This window comes from Mesitornis unicolor, unplaced genomic scaffold, assembly GCF_000695765.1.
Source record: "Mesitornis unicolor isolate BGI_N332 unplaced genomic scaffold, ASM69576v1 scaffold17577, whole genome shotgun sequence".
NCBI lineage: Eukaryota > Metazoa > Chordata > Aves > Mesitornithiformes > Mesitornithidae > Mesitornis > Mesitornis unicolor.
Genome location: NW_010195988.1, coordinates 3,468 through 18,199, shown reverse-complemented (window position 1 = coordinate 18,199; position 14,732 = coordinate 3,468). Strand labels below are relative to the sequence as shown.

At 43.9% G+C, this 14,732-nt stretch overlaps 1 protein-coding gene across 1 annotated transcript; it reads right to left on the bottom strand.

Moving 5' to 3' along the window:
- Positions 1 to 240: 240 nt before the first annotated feature.
- On the bottom strand, positions 241 to 14,395 carry LOC104543649 (leucine-rich repeat-containing protein 74-like). Its single transcript, XM_010188310.1, is given in 12 exon segments — positions 241 to 322; positions 1,607 to 1,692; positions 2,330 to 2,437; positions 3,562 to 3,705; positions 6,855 to 7,084; positions 9,066 to 9,147; positions 10,226 to 10,275; positions 10,687 to 10,783; positions 11,511 to 11,618; positions 12,399 to 12,479; positions 12,482 to 12,579; positions 14,278 to 14,395. Coding segments are annotated over 12 exon segments (1,284 nt in total).
- Positions 14,396 to 14,732: the final 337 nt, after the last annotated feature.

The following is a 14,732-nucleotide window of genomic DNA, read 5'->3' as shown; positions in this document are numbered from 1 at the left end:
AGCATGCAGAGCGGGACAGATTTGGTAACCAGCTCCAAAGGAGCAATCTCTTCTGCCCCTAACCAAAAGGACCAGACTGTATGGGGACCTGCTGTGTAGAGGAACATCAACTTTATTTCTACATTCAATAACTTGAGACTATCATAGCTCCCCATGTTGGGTCTCCCCAAGCTCAGGGCCACTGAGCTTTCTTACAGTATTTTTCCTACAATCTTTCACTGTCTGACCTGCCTTCTTGCTTCACTGTTGTGGCTTTTCCTTCTTTTCTTCCTTGATTTCCCCTTCCACAGGCTTTTGTGCCGACTTCTGGTCTTTTAAGTGACTGATTGAAAAGAAAGAGGTGAACCAGTATTAATGTAGTAAAGTGAACCTTCTATGTCAGGTATCTTAAAGCTGCTGAGAGGATTTTGAGAAAACAGCCTGAGGTGGGAACAGTAAGGACAGCAAAGGTCACAGCTATTCTGACTGTTGTCTCTGAGGTGGCTATTACCACTACCACACATGCTGCAGTGCTAAAATGCATTAAGCAGCTAGATAAGGCATAGATATTAGTATTTGTTCTTCTCTACATGTCAACTCAGCAGCATTAATGGCACCAAATGAAGTCTTTGCTGACCATTTGGTTTAAATGGTTCCTAATTTGCTTGCTTACTTAACTACAGTACTATAGTTTGTGCCTAGAGTACTTGGGAACCCCATGTAACCTCTGGTTCAAGATTAACCAGGTTAAGGCCTGTCTAGTGTCTGAGCATGGATGCTTTCAGTACGGCACTGTGTGCAAGGGGATAAGGACCAGACCTAGTAAAGTAATTAGCTTCTCTTTGAAAACATTAGGAAGCTAAGAGGTGAAGAGATTTGCAAAATTGACCCATTGCTTCTGGCCTTAAAACTAGACTACAGCATATATTTAAACCCATCAATATGTGCTGAGGAATGGGAATATTTGGGCATGATTAATAGGGCTTTCAGCTGATGAGTCACACGCCAGAACTGATGGGAAATCTAGGGGGAATTTTGGGTCCAATGACAAGCGGTTTAGCCTGCAGCAACTGACAACCTCCAAGGAGTTTGCTGCTGACTGCTCAGGCTCTCAGAACTCGGACATGATTGCTACAGGCACTAAGGAAGAGGCACTTTCAAGAGAATGAAAACTTCTGTAGTTTGAAGGTGGGTTTCCAGGGAAAACTAGGTCTCCTAAGAAGAAGGATCAGAGAGAAGGAAAAAAACGAGAGTCCCTGAGGCTGGAGGAAAAGGTCTGAAGTCACAGATATGCTGTCTTTGCAAATCTTACCCTTGCTTCAGGGAGAGGACAGCGTTGAGCTGATGCTTCTCACACAGGCTTATGAGCATGAATGAAAATGCCATTCAGCTCTGAGATCCCTGCACTCTCAGAAAGTTTATCAAACGGAAAAATAAGGCTGACTGCTGGTTTTACTCAAGAGGGCTTATAAGCATGGAAGGTGTTATTTCATCTAGCTTTTACTTAAACTGGCCAAAAACACATGTCCCTTCACCTTCTAAAGTGAATAAGGATATGTTTATTTGGTGTTGAGCCAAATGAAAAAAACCAGACAAGTCAGACTAGTAAGCGGAGTCACTCACTCACCTGTAGTCCACAGCCCCTGTCCGATTCTGGTCTAATGTGTGCACTAGTACCCCAATTTGGACTCGATTCAGTGGGATCTTTGATTGCTAAGAGGAAAAGGTAAATGTTAGCAAACGTGGACATTTTCAAGCAGAAAAATCCTCCGTATCATACTGAGACTCATCATATTTTAATAGGTGAGCAGATGGCCCGGTGCATGGAAGAAGGGACAGAAAAAGTCCACAGAGTGGTGCTGGGGAGGCAATTTCACTCTTTTCAGATTAGACTGACCTTTTTTTTGCATGTTTTTTGGTAAAATACCATCATGACTGGCTGATCATTGCTACTGATCCCAGGCACCATGGTGGTTTTGGCAGAAAGAGCGTGGAGGCAAGGGTTTAAATGCCTCTTTTTCACTTTCCCATAGCAGTAAGATATAATTATCTATCAAGATCCTGTATCTCCTATACAATCAGCTGGTCTCTGTGATTTTACAAGGCTCCTGTGATACTCTGAACTTGATCCATTATCACTGATGCCATCTACAGTATTTATGAAATGTCACAGTGTTTCTGTTGGGTCTCAGCTTTTGTTCAGGACTCAACTTTTGCAAGAGGTGAATTTAGCCTTTTGGTTTGAACACTGTCACCAGCAGGGCTCACTGGTGGCTGTGTGACAGCAGAGGCGTTCCCCAGAGCAACACCTTGCCAGAAGAGCATCCTGGCTGTGCTTGCAGAGACACACATGCATCATGGCTCTCCGGAAGGCTGCCACAGGGATCTTCATGGTGCCACTCTTGTCAAAGTTCCTAAAAAAGTCCCACAGTTGTAGGTTGTGCTCTTTCAAGTACCTCTAAGAGAAGCAGAGATAAAACATGAGCTTAGCCATGAAACAGCCACTGATACCTGCCTCCAGCTCTCCCCTTATTCTCCTGTCACCCTGCCTTTACTCAGCCTATCACTGAGATATACGAGTCCATAACTTCTTGTGCAGCCACCCTGTTGTCAGAACAAAATTGTTTTGTTCAGGTTGATCCTATTCTTCTCAGTTATACCTCCTTCTCCCCCTACCTTGAAGTGAGACTCAGTAGTAAACCTGTTTCTTCTGATAATTGCTTGTGACAATTTGGTCCTCATTCCAGCAGCCACTGCTTGGCTGGGCTGCCTAACCCAGAGCCATTCCTCTTCCCCAGATCTCCGATCACTTTAGTTGCTCTCCTCTGCATTCCCTTCTGTTTGAATGAGGACACCTCTGAGTACCATAACTGCTGTTAAAAACTGCAAAGTGTGCTAGCGTGAGTGTCAGTAGCTGTGAAGCACAGCAACACTGTTTGATGTGAGCTAACAGCCCAAGCTTTTGCTTAAGTTCATCTGAATCCATATCTACAGCGAAGTCTCACCCAATTAGCTAAAAATCTGCACAGCAGCTATGAAACACAGTGAAGTTGGTAGTGCAAAAGTGTTATTCAACTCAGCAATGCTCAAATGCTTGCATTGCCTTCCAGAAAGGAGGACAGCACCATCTGCTGCTATCTATAGAAATTACAGACCTTGTAAAGCTAAGGAATTTCTGTTTGGGACAGTATTTGCTTGTAATACTTCAGTCAGTGAAGGGTTCTGTGAAAGTCAGCTATTGCAGTGGGCTTATGCTGAGGATAGACACTCATTTGGATCAGACCTGAAATCAATTGGGTTGTTTTACACCACGAGCAAACATCAATTCAGATTATTTTTTCCCAGTGCTCTCAGATGCCAAGGCATTAGCTTCTCCTGAAAATCAAAGGATTTCTTTAGTCAGTCTGCATGGGCTGAGATATGTGAACACTGTGACAGCCTTTGTGAATATGCTTTTCTGAAGGAACCTGGCTGAATTTCCCCTTGGAAAAAAACTTATCCTTTCCAACTTCTATTCCTCCAAGTGCTTGGAGCATGTGTACTGTGTACAGGGGAGCTGTGGACTCAAATTCAGTAGCTCACCTGAATCACCTTCGTGGGATTTGGATGCTGATTTGGAATCTTGGAGATACAGCCTTCGACCTCACCATAGATGACATCTAGTTCAGGATGCATTTGACACACCAAATTCAGCATCTTGATGAAAGTTTCATTCACCAACACATTCTGGTATACAGGAGGAAGAAAAGTGCAGTCAGCATGGACACTCAAAGAATGACAAAGACTTGTTTGTATTCACAAATCTATCTAAAGTCAACATGAAGCGTTGTCTCATAAGGGTGGTGCCTTCTCCTATCTCTGCTCTTCACTTTCAGGAATCTCATGGAGGCCCAACCCTAAATAAGTGTTGTTCTTTGTCTTTTCCCACGTCTGAGACAGAAAAGGGTCTACCAATTTATTAATTAGCTCAATGCAAGTACGTGTTCATTAGGTAAATGTCTACACCAAAGACCTCTTAAGTTAGGTGATTCAAGTGATTCATGTTCATCCCTCAGACAGTGCTAGGTGGGTCTCGTCTCCATACAGCTAAGATGCAAATCACAAGTTGAATGTTTAATGGCCAAATTGTGCCACAGAGTTCTGCAAAAATAATAATTTAAAAAATTTATCCAAGGCCTAAAAGGATTAGTGTCTCCAGCAGTGCAGCTTTATAGCCCAGACAAGAAAGATGCACCTATCTGGGAAGGGTCCGGGCGTCTCCAGATGAAAAGAACTTTAGATAAAGCTGTGTTCCACTGTGTAACCCTAATAGGGAGCTCCAGACAGCAGTACAAGACCTGATGTTTGTTTTTTTCCTAAGACTTTCAACCAGGGTAGTGACAGCTCAACATTACTGAGCTCACAGTGTGAGTTTTCTGGTTTAGCATCTACAGAATGGGCAGCAGCACAGTGTCCTGATTTAGGGTTCTAGGATATTGGAAAGTAAGCTATCAATGCAAATATTATTGATGTCATTGTGATTTATTCTTCCAAATTTAAGTTACAACAAATAACTGATCTTTTAAAAACGTGCTTATGATTTTGTTCATACCCGTGATGACAGTGAATTCTTCATGTATAACCATAGAATGGTAATTTAGTAGTTGGAAAATTTAAGACTATTCAGGAAACTCATGTAAGCTTCTGTTTTCTGTCATTGTGGGAGGTTCTCAAGGCATCAAGCACTGCATTTTTTCCTGAAGTTTATTTACAAAGTTTCCCAATGCATTTTTATAGCCTTGTTTTTGAAGTTTAAGACCTACCGTTCTTAAGATCGATCTAGAAGCTCATGATCTACTGTGCCGTGAGCTCTTGACTGTTACTACTTGAAGACAGCCTTGAACAAGTCTGCATGTGGCAGTGTTTCATTCAGCACCAAGGGTTTTGTGGCTGCAGTGACTCTGAAGAAGCCATTCAGACACGCCTGCACCATGCACTATGCATGGTGGTGGAGTATTCTGGTCCTGGGAACACAGCACAGGAGAGCTGGAGCTGGCCCTGCTGGCTGCCAGCTCTCCCCAAGGCTTGCCAGCCCATGAAAGAGTCCGGGGAACAGTCATGCTTAGAAATGTCGTCAGCAGTAACAGACTCTTGTTAAAAATGTGCCTTTCTATTGCTTCACCTTTGCTAGCGCTGTCAAACCCATGCAAAGTTTTCTAGATATGATGCCTATTCAGCATTGCTCTTACAGACACACTAATTATTCACTCTTTAAAAGATAAGCATTTATCAGTGGGAAGAGGGGCAGAAGAAGCTTTTGTTTATGTCTGCATCACAGGTGGAGTGAAGTCTGTCAGCCAGATCAGATGTTCGTGCACAAGCATTTGATTGGGATGCTGAAATGTCACTGTAAATTTATGCCATTGGCCATTTATCTTGTGAAATGCCAGGTAATTTAGACTTCTTGAAGGGTAAAGTGAAGAAAGGATCTGTTAACCCTAAAAAGCAGAAATCCATAGTGAGATTTAGGTTGGATTGAAGATTCTTAATGTTAATTAACTCCTTGCCTCACAATTTCTCAAGTGCCTCCTTTTAAATAAATACATTTCAATAATTTCTTTGATTTCTCAGAACTTAGCTAAAATACATTACTCTTCCCAAGTCTATGAGTTGTTTAGGTTATTAGTAATAAAACTAGCAGAACCACATATACTGTAATGAGGTCCTTCACCCCCACATAGCCTGTTTTAGTTTTCCTTTGCAGAATGAGGCCTGACTCCTTGCAGACTTGGCAAATAATTCACTTTGATCTTAATTTATGCAAGAAAAATTGTCTGCCCTAGAGGAATGCCTGTTCTTCAGATGATCTCTGTTGAAAGCCCTCGGTACTCTCAGGAAAGACTACAGATGAATATTATTTATTCTGATTTGGTTTAGTCTCTTTCTTTAGTATGATAGCCACAGAACAAAGATACACATGCAGATGCAACTTAGATACAATCCATTATGTGAGTCTCCAGAACTGCTCATGAACTCTTGTTTGTCTTAAGTGTGAACATATTGTTTATGTTCCAAGTCCCAAACTTAATCTTTGTGAAAATGCTCTTTCCTTTAATCATGGTGCCCCCAAAGGAGAATGGAGGGCCCTGGGGCCCCTCATACCTTCTATATCTGCTCCCATGAAGCACCAAAGCATGGATGGGAGGGCCAGGAGCAGGCGGATGTGTGCCTAGGTCTCTTCCCCATGTTGGTGTGCAGTGCAACCCCTGCCCTCACTCAGGAGCATTTCTGGGCCTCTCATTTTAGAAGCAACACATGAGGAGCAACATCTGTTGTGCTCCCAACTTGCTATGAAGTAGCATACTAAGATTTGGCCTCTTGGATTTTTTTTCCTTCCACACCAGCCTTTTAATGTTTTCTGTTGTTGTTGTTGCTGGTTTTGGCTTTGTTTGTTTTTTTCTTTTTAAATAAAATGGCTTTGTTTTTGATGCCTTGAAGCTTCCAACTTCTACTCATTCATACTGACAGGGTATCAAAGCACTTCACAGTATCTAGCATCTTAAGCTGCCCTGGAGGGAGACAGCTCAGGGGATGAAGAGAATTCCTCCTCCAGTGGAAATTAACTCCTTATTCTTGTTCAGCTATTGCAAAATAATAGAAAGGAGTGAAATGTGGTGACACTACAGGCACTTCTCTCCAGAACTAGACCCTGTAATTTCGACATGGCTCCTAGAAGGGCTGTCAAGTAGTAGCCTCTTTTTATTAATGGATGTGCATAAATAAAACAAACAGCAGGTCTCAGACCAGTTTTGGAACAAGGCAGCTCTGTGGTCCACCCAGTTCCTAAAAATATATAGTGTATGGTCCTGGAGGCTTTCTAGCATATAAGCTCTTACTGAGATGTCAATCTCCTCCATCATGGAATTGGTGTTCTTCTTGACTGTTGTGAGTAGTGCAGTGGCACCCTCCATGGTCAGGTGATTATTTGCCATCTGTGAAAGAAGAGACATAGATCCAACACAGAATAGAGGCATTCTTACCCTGAGACCTATGCCCAGTCCTACTGTCCCCTTCCTCCTCAGGTGGTTCCAGCTCAGGTCCAGAATCTCCAGTGCTACATTGCTGGCTAGAAGAGAGAAACAGAGATGTTAGCTCATGAAGGGTAGTCTGGACACAGCTGCTGACCCACTTAGCGACTAAGAGAAAGTTTGCTGGTGGTTCAGCAATAGCCTTCATTGGTTGTAGTAGGAGGAGCCTGTGCCTATAGAGTCTTTGCTGTCCACAGCACCCAGAGAGCAGAGAATGAGCTGTTTATCACAGGCAGAAAGGGAGCACAGGGGTTTTTTTCTGGCTTGATCAAAGAATAAGTTCTGAAGGAGGAAGGTAGAGAGAGGGAGGATTTCTTATATTAATAGACACTGTGTTTCTCACTGTGAAAAATGGCTGGATTCTCCTTGCACCATCTAAAATACCAAGACTCACTCTATGTATATTTGATTAGAGGAGAGAGGAATTCAGCTTCACATGGTAGCTGTGCCCAGCTGTATATGTGCCTGTGCCGATTCACATGCATAGCACACCTCACGGTGCAAGTTCTACTTAGAGCAGGGTATGTGTGAATTCATTTGGGTCTGCTGCGATGCTGGGAGGGGTAGGACTTGCTGCCAACACTTGCTTCTTATTCTCAGAGAGAATTTCCCAGATTCTCATCTGAGAATGAGATGAGAATCATCTCATCCAGATTTCCCGTGGATGGGAGGTTGGATGGAGGCAGATGGTGAATTTAGCTGACTTAGAGATATTCCTTTAGGAAACAAAACAGAAAAGTAACAGATTCTGTAGTAGTCTCCGCTGTTCCTGCCTCAAGTGAGCTGGAAGGAGAAGAGCTGCAAGACCTTTCATTTTGGAGGGGGCTTTTTCTGGGCTAGGAAGGTCACAAGTTTTAGCACTGATATCTGTGTTGCCTGCAGGCTTGCCCAAGGCAGGGGCATAGTGCCTTGTCCTCACTGCAGTTTTAATTGATCCATCTTTTAAAGACATGGACTGTAATTAGAAAGAGATACACATCAGTGGAAATACTGAACCAGGAGAAGGAAAGTGTTAATGAAACTGAGGGCATTGTGGTACTGCAATGTTCAAGGAACACGGGATGCTCACAGCACACACTTGTGGCCATTATGGTTTCACACTGAGGGAAGAAGAGCTATCAGATATTCATGCAAGTCTTTCCCAGAACACCAATAGCATCTGAAATTACTGAAAGACTGTCATTGTTTTGTTTGCTTTCCCTCTCCAGGGCTGCTAGCACACTCTGGATCTCACTTTTTCTGAACAGATACCTTAGGTAGTTTAATTTTATTTATTCCTAATCTGTTTCCCTTGCTGCTTGCTGTGCGATGGCTCAAACCATTAGGGTTCTTTTAAGAAAAATTGAAGTCACTCCAGAACTTTGTAATCAAAAGCTTAAAACAAACAACAGTTCTGATCCTTTTACATTTTAGTAAAATGCAATTTTCTGCTCTGTACTCCCTGAGGGACTTATCTTTCAGCTCCCTTCTTTCTGACACAGACTGCTCTGTTACTACATTTGTGTTCTGATACATTGGTCATAGTTGCTTGAGTCACCCGTGGTGATGAGGCTGAGCCTGTGGACCAGGCAGGAGTTTCCCTTGCTGCTTGCTGTGCGATGGCTCAAACCATTAGGGTTCTTTTAAGAAAAATTGAAGTCACTCCAGAACTTTGTAATCAAAAGCTTAAAACAAACAACAGTTCTGATCCTTTTACATTTTAGTAAAATGCAATTTTCTGCTCTGTACTCCCTGAGGGACTTATCTTTCAGCTCCCTTCTTTCTGACACAGACTACTCTTGTTACTACATTTGTGTTCTGATACATCGGTCATAGTTGTTTGAGTCACCTGTGGTGATGAGGCTGAGCCTGTGGAGCAGGCAGGAAGCTCTAAATCTGAGCACCCTGTCTTTTGTACCAGCCACCAGGCCATGGGGTGTTTTTGCTGGAGAAGGAAATACACGTTCACTGTGCTGATGCCATCAAGTCCCTCCCCAGTGCCTGTACTCCTGTCTTTGTGGGAGTAATAAATTAAATTACCAAGCATCTGTCCCAGGAGCTGTCCTCCCTTCTCAGGGAACTCGTTGTGGCTGAGATCCAGCTCCTTCACTTGTTAATTGCCCTGCAGAGAGACAAATGTGCAGAGACAATGAGATCTTCCAGCCAGCTGCAACCAGCTGCCATGCCAAGGCCCTCACATGAGGATGAAACAGGGAGGATAGGAGACACACTGAGATCTTCAGTGCATGGGAGATCATCAGCACAATCAGAGATTGCAGCATTGTGTGTCCCAAAACAAAGCTTTGTCAGGCATATAGTATCACAGTGATTTTCTTCCCAAAACAGCAAAAGTAATGGGACTTTGTGTTGCACAAACTTCCCTCACACAGCACATGTCTGGTCTGCAACACATCCTGCAATTCTGTTCCTGTTTGTTTCACCCCCTCATTGCACCCTGACCAAAAGCACTTTCTGATAGCAGCTCAAGGTCTTGCTTCAGGGCAGCTTCTGGTGGTGCCAAATGATGCAGAATCTTTGAAACAGGAACTAACCAGAGAAGTCAAGCATCTTTTTACAGCAGAATTGCAAAATTATATGAAGTTGGGTTACTTAAGCTTCTCGAAAAGTTTTTGTCACCCAGATGTCATTCTGTTGCTCTGTTACACAGTCCTGAAGGTTTTTCTCAGCCAGACTCACACAGCTGTCCTGAGAAAATGTTAATGCAGTCCATCCTGCTCTGTGTCCTCCCAGTCTCTGTCATTTCTGAAGTAAGCAAGAAGCACTTAGCAGAATTATGCCAGGAAATCATATGAGCATTGCCAGGTGAAACCATGCCAAGTGAGTAGCAGCTTCAGATGAGAAGAGACTGTTACACAGCCAGGGCTGCAAATGACCTTGGATTTCAGGTAACTCACCAGGAATGTGTCAGCAAGGTATGATGCAGCCTCCTCTCCAAAGTTGTTTCCTGGGGAGGAAAAGTATATCAGCAGTGTGCTGATCTCTCCCTTGGTGCTGTGCTGGGGTCTGCAGGAAGCTGTGCTTTTAGCTGGACCCTCCACTTAATCACAGCCCCTATCAGGCTATAGGAAATCATATGAGCATTGCCAGGTGAAACCGTGCCAAGTGAGTAGCAGCTTCAGATGAGAAGAGACTGTTACACAGCCAGGGCTGCAAATGACCTTGGATTTCAGGTAACTCACCAGGAATGTGTCAGCAAGGTATGATGCAGCCTCCTCTCCAAAGTTGTTTCCTGGGGAGGAAAAGTATATCAGCAGTGTGCTGTGCTGGGGTCTGCAGGAAGCTGTGCGTTTAGCTGGACCCTCCACTTAAAAACAGCCCCTGTCAGGCTATAAAAAGTCAGTCACTATTCCACTTCACTCCACAGAGTAGAATTACACCAAGATGTGGGAGATGCTCCAGCAATTATCCAAGTTTCTCCTAAGTGACTGTTTTCAGAGGTGCTGGAGGCTGAGCAGGCCAAATATTTAATCACATCACTATAAATCTAGATTTCCACTGTTACTCTGGGTTCCCTTCAGAGACATAGCTGAGAGATTGATTTTGCCCGTAGTCTGACTCATATTCTCAGGATGAGAGACTGGAATGAAATGCATGTTATTTCACTTCCGCTGCCATCACTGTTTGGGTGCATACAGCCCACCTGAGAGCTGAAGAGCATGGAGGGAGGACAAGTTATCCAGAAGCAAACTGCCAATGTCGTCAGCTCCTGCTGTGTCTAGGTGGTTATTGGAGATGTTCTGGAAAGAAAGGAGGATCAGAAGGATGAGTCCAAAGAATGAATTAGCTTTATTGTCTTCTTAATGCCCAAGATATCAAAGGAATAGTGCAAGATAAGCAATATGAGAAATGTCAGCCAGACAGTAATTAACATGTGAGTTATAGATGTTTTTAACCTGGTATCCTTCCTAACAGGAGTAAAGCCCTACAGCCATCAGTTTGACATGGGTCTTTATCCTCAGTGAACCAAGAGGCGTTTGGCCAAGAGTCTTTTCTTCCAGTGTAACACAGATCCCATAGACTATCAAAATGCATTTTGTATACCCCAGTTTCAGATTGACGGAACATTCCTACCACTTCCTATCTGAAAGTTTTGCGTTATTCCCTTAATCTTTTTAGAAATGTTTCCTCATGTCATATTGGAGAATGAAAATTCCTGACTAAAACATTTTTCCCGTTGGCTAAGCATGAACTAGAAAGACTTAGTTATGGTAATTATTGTCACATCTGCTAATGAAGAGAACAGTTCCAGACTCACCAGACTGCCATCACATGCACACTTCTGCTTTTCAGAAGCTTGTACTTTGTAAAAGTAGAGCAGCATAAAATAGCGTGACTTTCAGAATGTGAATATTTTTACATGGGAACAATGGTTATTTTGTTAAAATCGTAATGGAATTAATTTGTATTCTTTCAGATGATTGAACTTGCAATAATTTTGGCTACAAACTAGGTTAGATTTGGTACCAGTTCTTGAAGGGAGGAATTCTCTCGTAGCATTTCTACTATGTATATAGCTCCTTCTGGCAGGATGCTGTTGTCTTCCAACTCTAGATGGGTGACAGTTGTGTTGGACTGGCAAGATACAAATATAAACACAAAAAACTGCTGAAAAGTTAATGAAGGGGATAGTTCCTTAGTTCAACAGACACTGAGCATTTTCTCCAAACCCCAGAACACATTACAGGTCCTGAGCAGGATGGTGATCAGGGGACGTGACAGAGCCATGACAGTGGGAATCAGCATACAAAAGACTTGCTTGTTTGGAGAGGTTTTAAGTGGGTAGGACCTTCCATTGCTTTCTGCCAGCCTGGGGACCCAGGTTCTGATCCAGGCTCCAATTCACAGAATCACACACAGAATCACAGAATCACTCGGTTGGAAAAGACCTCTGAGATCATCACGTCCAACCGTTCCTGTCTACCCACTAAACCATATCCCTAAGTACCTCATCTACCCGCTCTTTAAACACATCCAGGGATGGTGACTCCACCACCTCCCTGGGCAGCCTGGACCTGTCCATTGGTGAATGTAGCACATCCCTATGCAGGACCCAGAGTGGGGGATACCAGTCCCTCCAGCCCTACCTCTGGCATTAGGAGCACTGGGGACTTGTGTCCCATGGAAGAGTATCCGTTTGCTCTTGGGGGTAACTCCAGCAAAGGCCAGCAGTTGCCACACAAGACTTTCCTGTGCAGGGGATTAGAAACATTAGGGATGCTCAGAGCTCCTATGGGAAAAATACATGACTTTTTCTCCCACACTGTGTACTCAGTGATGGCTTCTAGGCCTGAGAGAGGCCTAAAATCCTTACTGTTCTTCAGAACAGTGCCCCCACTCTTAGTGATTACTCACCACCAGAGCAATAGCAATGGCTTTGACACCTTTGGGTCCTAGGCCATGGTGGTTCAGGTTTATGTAAGGCTTGTCCAAGGCTTGTTCTGAATAAAGTGTGAGACAGGCACCACCTCCACCAGCCTGCATGCTTCCAAGTACAGCTCTGTGCCTGTAATGCTTGCAAAGGCCTTCTCAGGATCTACAGAGAAAAAGTGTATCAATGAGTGGTTCATTCAGTGTGCTCCCTCCTCTTTTAAATAAATTAGGTAACTTAATAAAATCAAGTAACACTATGCAAAAACAGTAGGGTTTTACTCTTCAAGAGTTATTGTCCCCTGGTTCTCCCCTCCCTTTATCCCAGACATCCAAAAGTTAATGTTTCTTCCTTGCTCCTCCATTTGGCATCCAGTGATTTGCTGTAGCTTCTCACCAGTGGGCAATGTGACTAAACCTTTCCTGGTGTAATTGAGAATTCTTGACATCAGGCAAAAACATTTTCAGCTTTTTTTTTCTCCTTTTCTTTAAAGTCTTAATTGAAGCATACAGCTGATACTGCCAGCAGAGCTGGGGCAGCTCAGAACACTTTGGCTTACAACCAGTAGAAAGAATCCCAGCATTCTCATCTTGGCCATTGGGTGTTGTTGACACAGCTGCAGTAAAAAGTATCAGTGCAGCTGGCGGCTGTATTTCCACAAAAACCTGTCATTTGGAATTCCTTCATCAAACCCCATACTTAGAGCTCATATTTCTCCATGTTGTTATATGCATTCAGTGGTCTGACCTCAAGACAAACTCCCCTCTCGTCAAAGCCATTTTCCAGTTCAATCTGAGGCCTCTAACAAAAATGTCTTTTTTCTTTCATTCTTACAGTTTTTAAATTTTCTTTCTATTTATAACAAGTAAAGAAGTTCTCTTCCTAAATTATGGACAAACCCTACTGTTACAAAAATGAGTGCAATGCTTGTTTAGCTAAAGAACTGACTTCACTAGGCAGGAGATAAGAGGAAAGCCACCAGAAAAGTCTAGGACAGATGTGGCAAACCTATGGCACTCAGACCGCAATTGCTATGCAGTGTTTAATCAGGACCACATAAACAGGGCCTCAGCTCCACCCCTGGCTTCAGCTGCCTGCTCCTGCTGCCCAGGCTGCGGCTGGCAGTGTTGGTTATTAAAGATTAGAGGAGAGAATCACAGAACCATAGAATCATTTAGGTTGGAAAAGACCTTTAAGATCATCAAATCCAACTGTTAACCTAGCACTGCCAACTCCACCACTAAACCATGTCCCTAAGTGCCACATCTACTTGTTCTTTAAATACCTCCAGGGATGGTGACACAACCACTTCCCTGGGCAGCCTGTTCTAATGCTTCACAACTCTTTCAGTGAAGAAGTTTTTCCTAATAGTCTATCTAAACCTCCCATGGTGCAACTTGGGGCCATTTCTTCTTGTCCTATTGCTTGTTAATAGTGAGAAGAGACCAACTCCCACCTTACTACATCCTCCTGTCAGGTTGTTTCAGAGAACAATAAGGTCTCCCCTCAGCCTCCTTTTCTCCAGACTAAACAACCCCAGTTCCCTCAGCCACTCCTCATAAGACTTGTGCTCCAGACCCTTCACCAGCTTTGTTGTCCCTCTCTGGACGTGCAAGGAAAAGAAGAAACAAAGGAATAGTCATGGTGTATAGAGAGCAGTTGAAGGAAGATGCTTGACATCAAAGGGAGAGCTCTTAGAGGAACATTAATCCCCCCCACCTTTATCAACTGCCAGATTAGGTGTGGTTGTTAGGACCCTGGCTGGGTTGTGCCCTTTGTCTCTATTTTAGATGCATACCAGTTGGTAGGTACAGCTCTGTAAGGGGAAAGGCTAGTGAGGGCAGATGGTCAGAAAGCATTCACCTTTAACTTCTGAGTCAGTGTCAGAGCCTTGTGGGGGCTTCTCTGCTGAGGTGTCAGCCAGTGATGCAGACTCTGGAGGCTCGTTGGTATTGGACATCTGTTCATTCTGGTCTGCCATGAAACCAAACACATTTGTTTTGTCAGTGCAAGCCCAGCACAGAGGTGGCTCCCTGGATGTGACAGACCTCCCATCCCCCTCACTGAAGCCCGCACCCCTCTTCATCACGCTGGAGGTGCACTCCTTCCCCAGCCCTTCTTCGTGCCCACTGCTCCCTGTGCATTGTACACATGCATTGCTGGCATGGGGATGGCTCACTCTGGGGCTGCAGATCTGCAGACCGGCTGTAGCTTGGCAGCTTTTAGAAAGAGCCCACCCCAAATTCAGCAAGCAGCCCACGTGCACGGGACTCACAGTTCTGCTGCATTAGGTCTTCATTCCTCATGAGCTGCCTCTC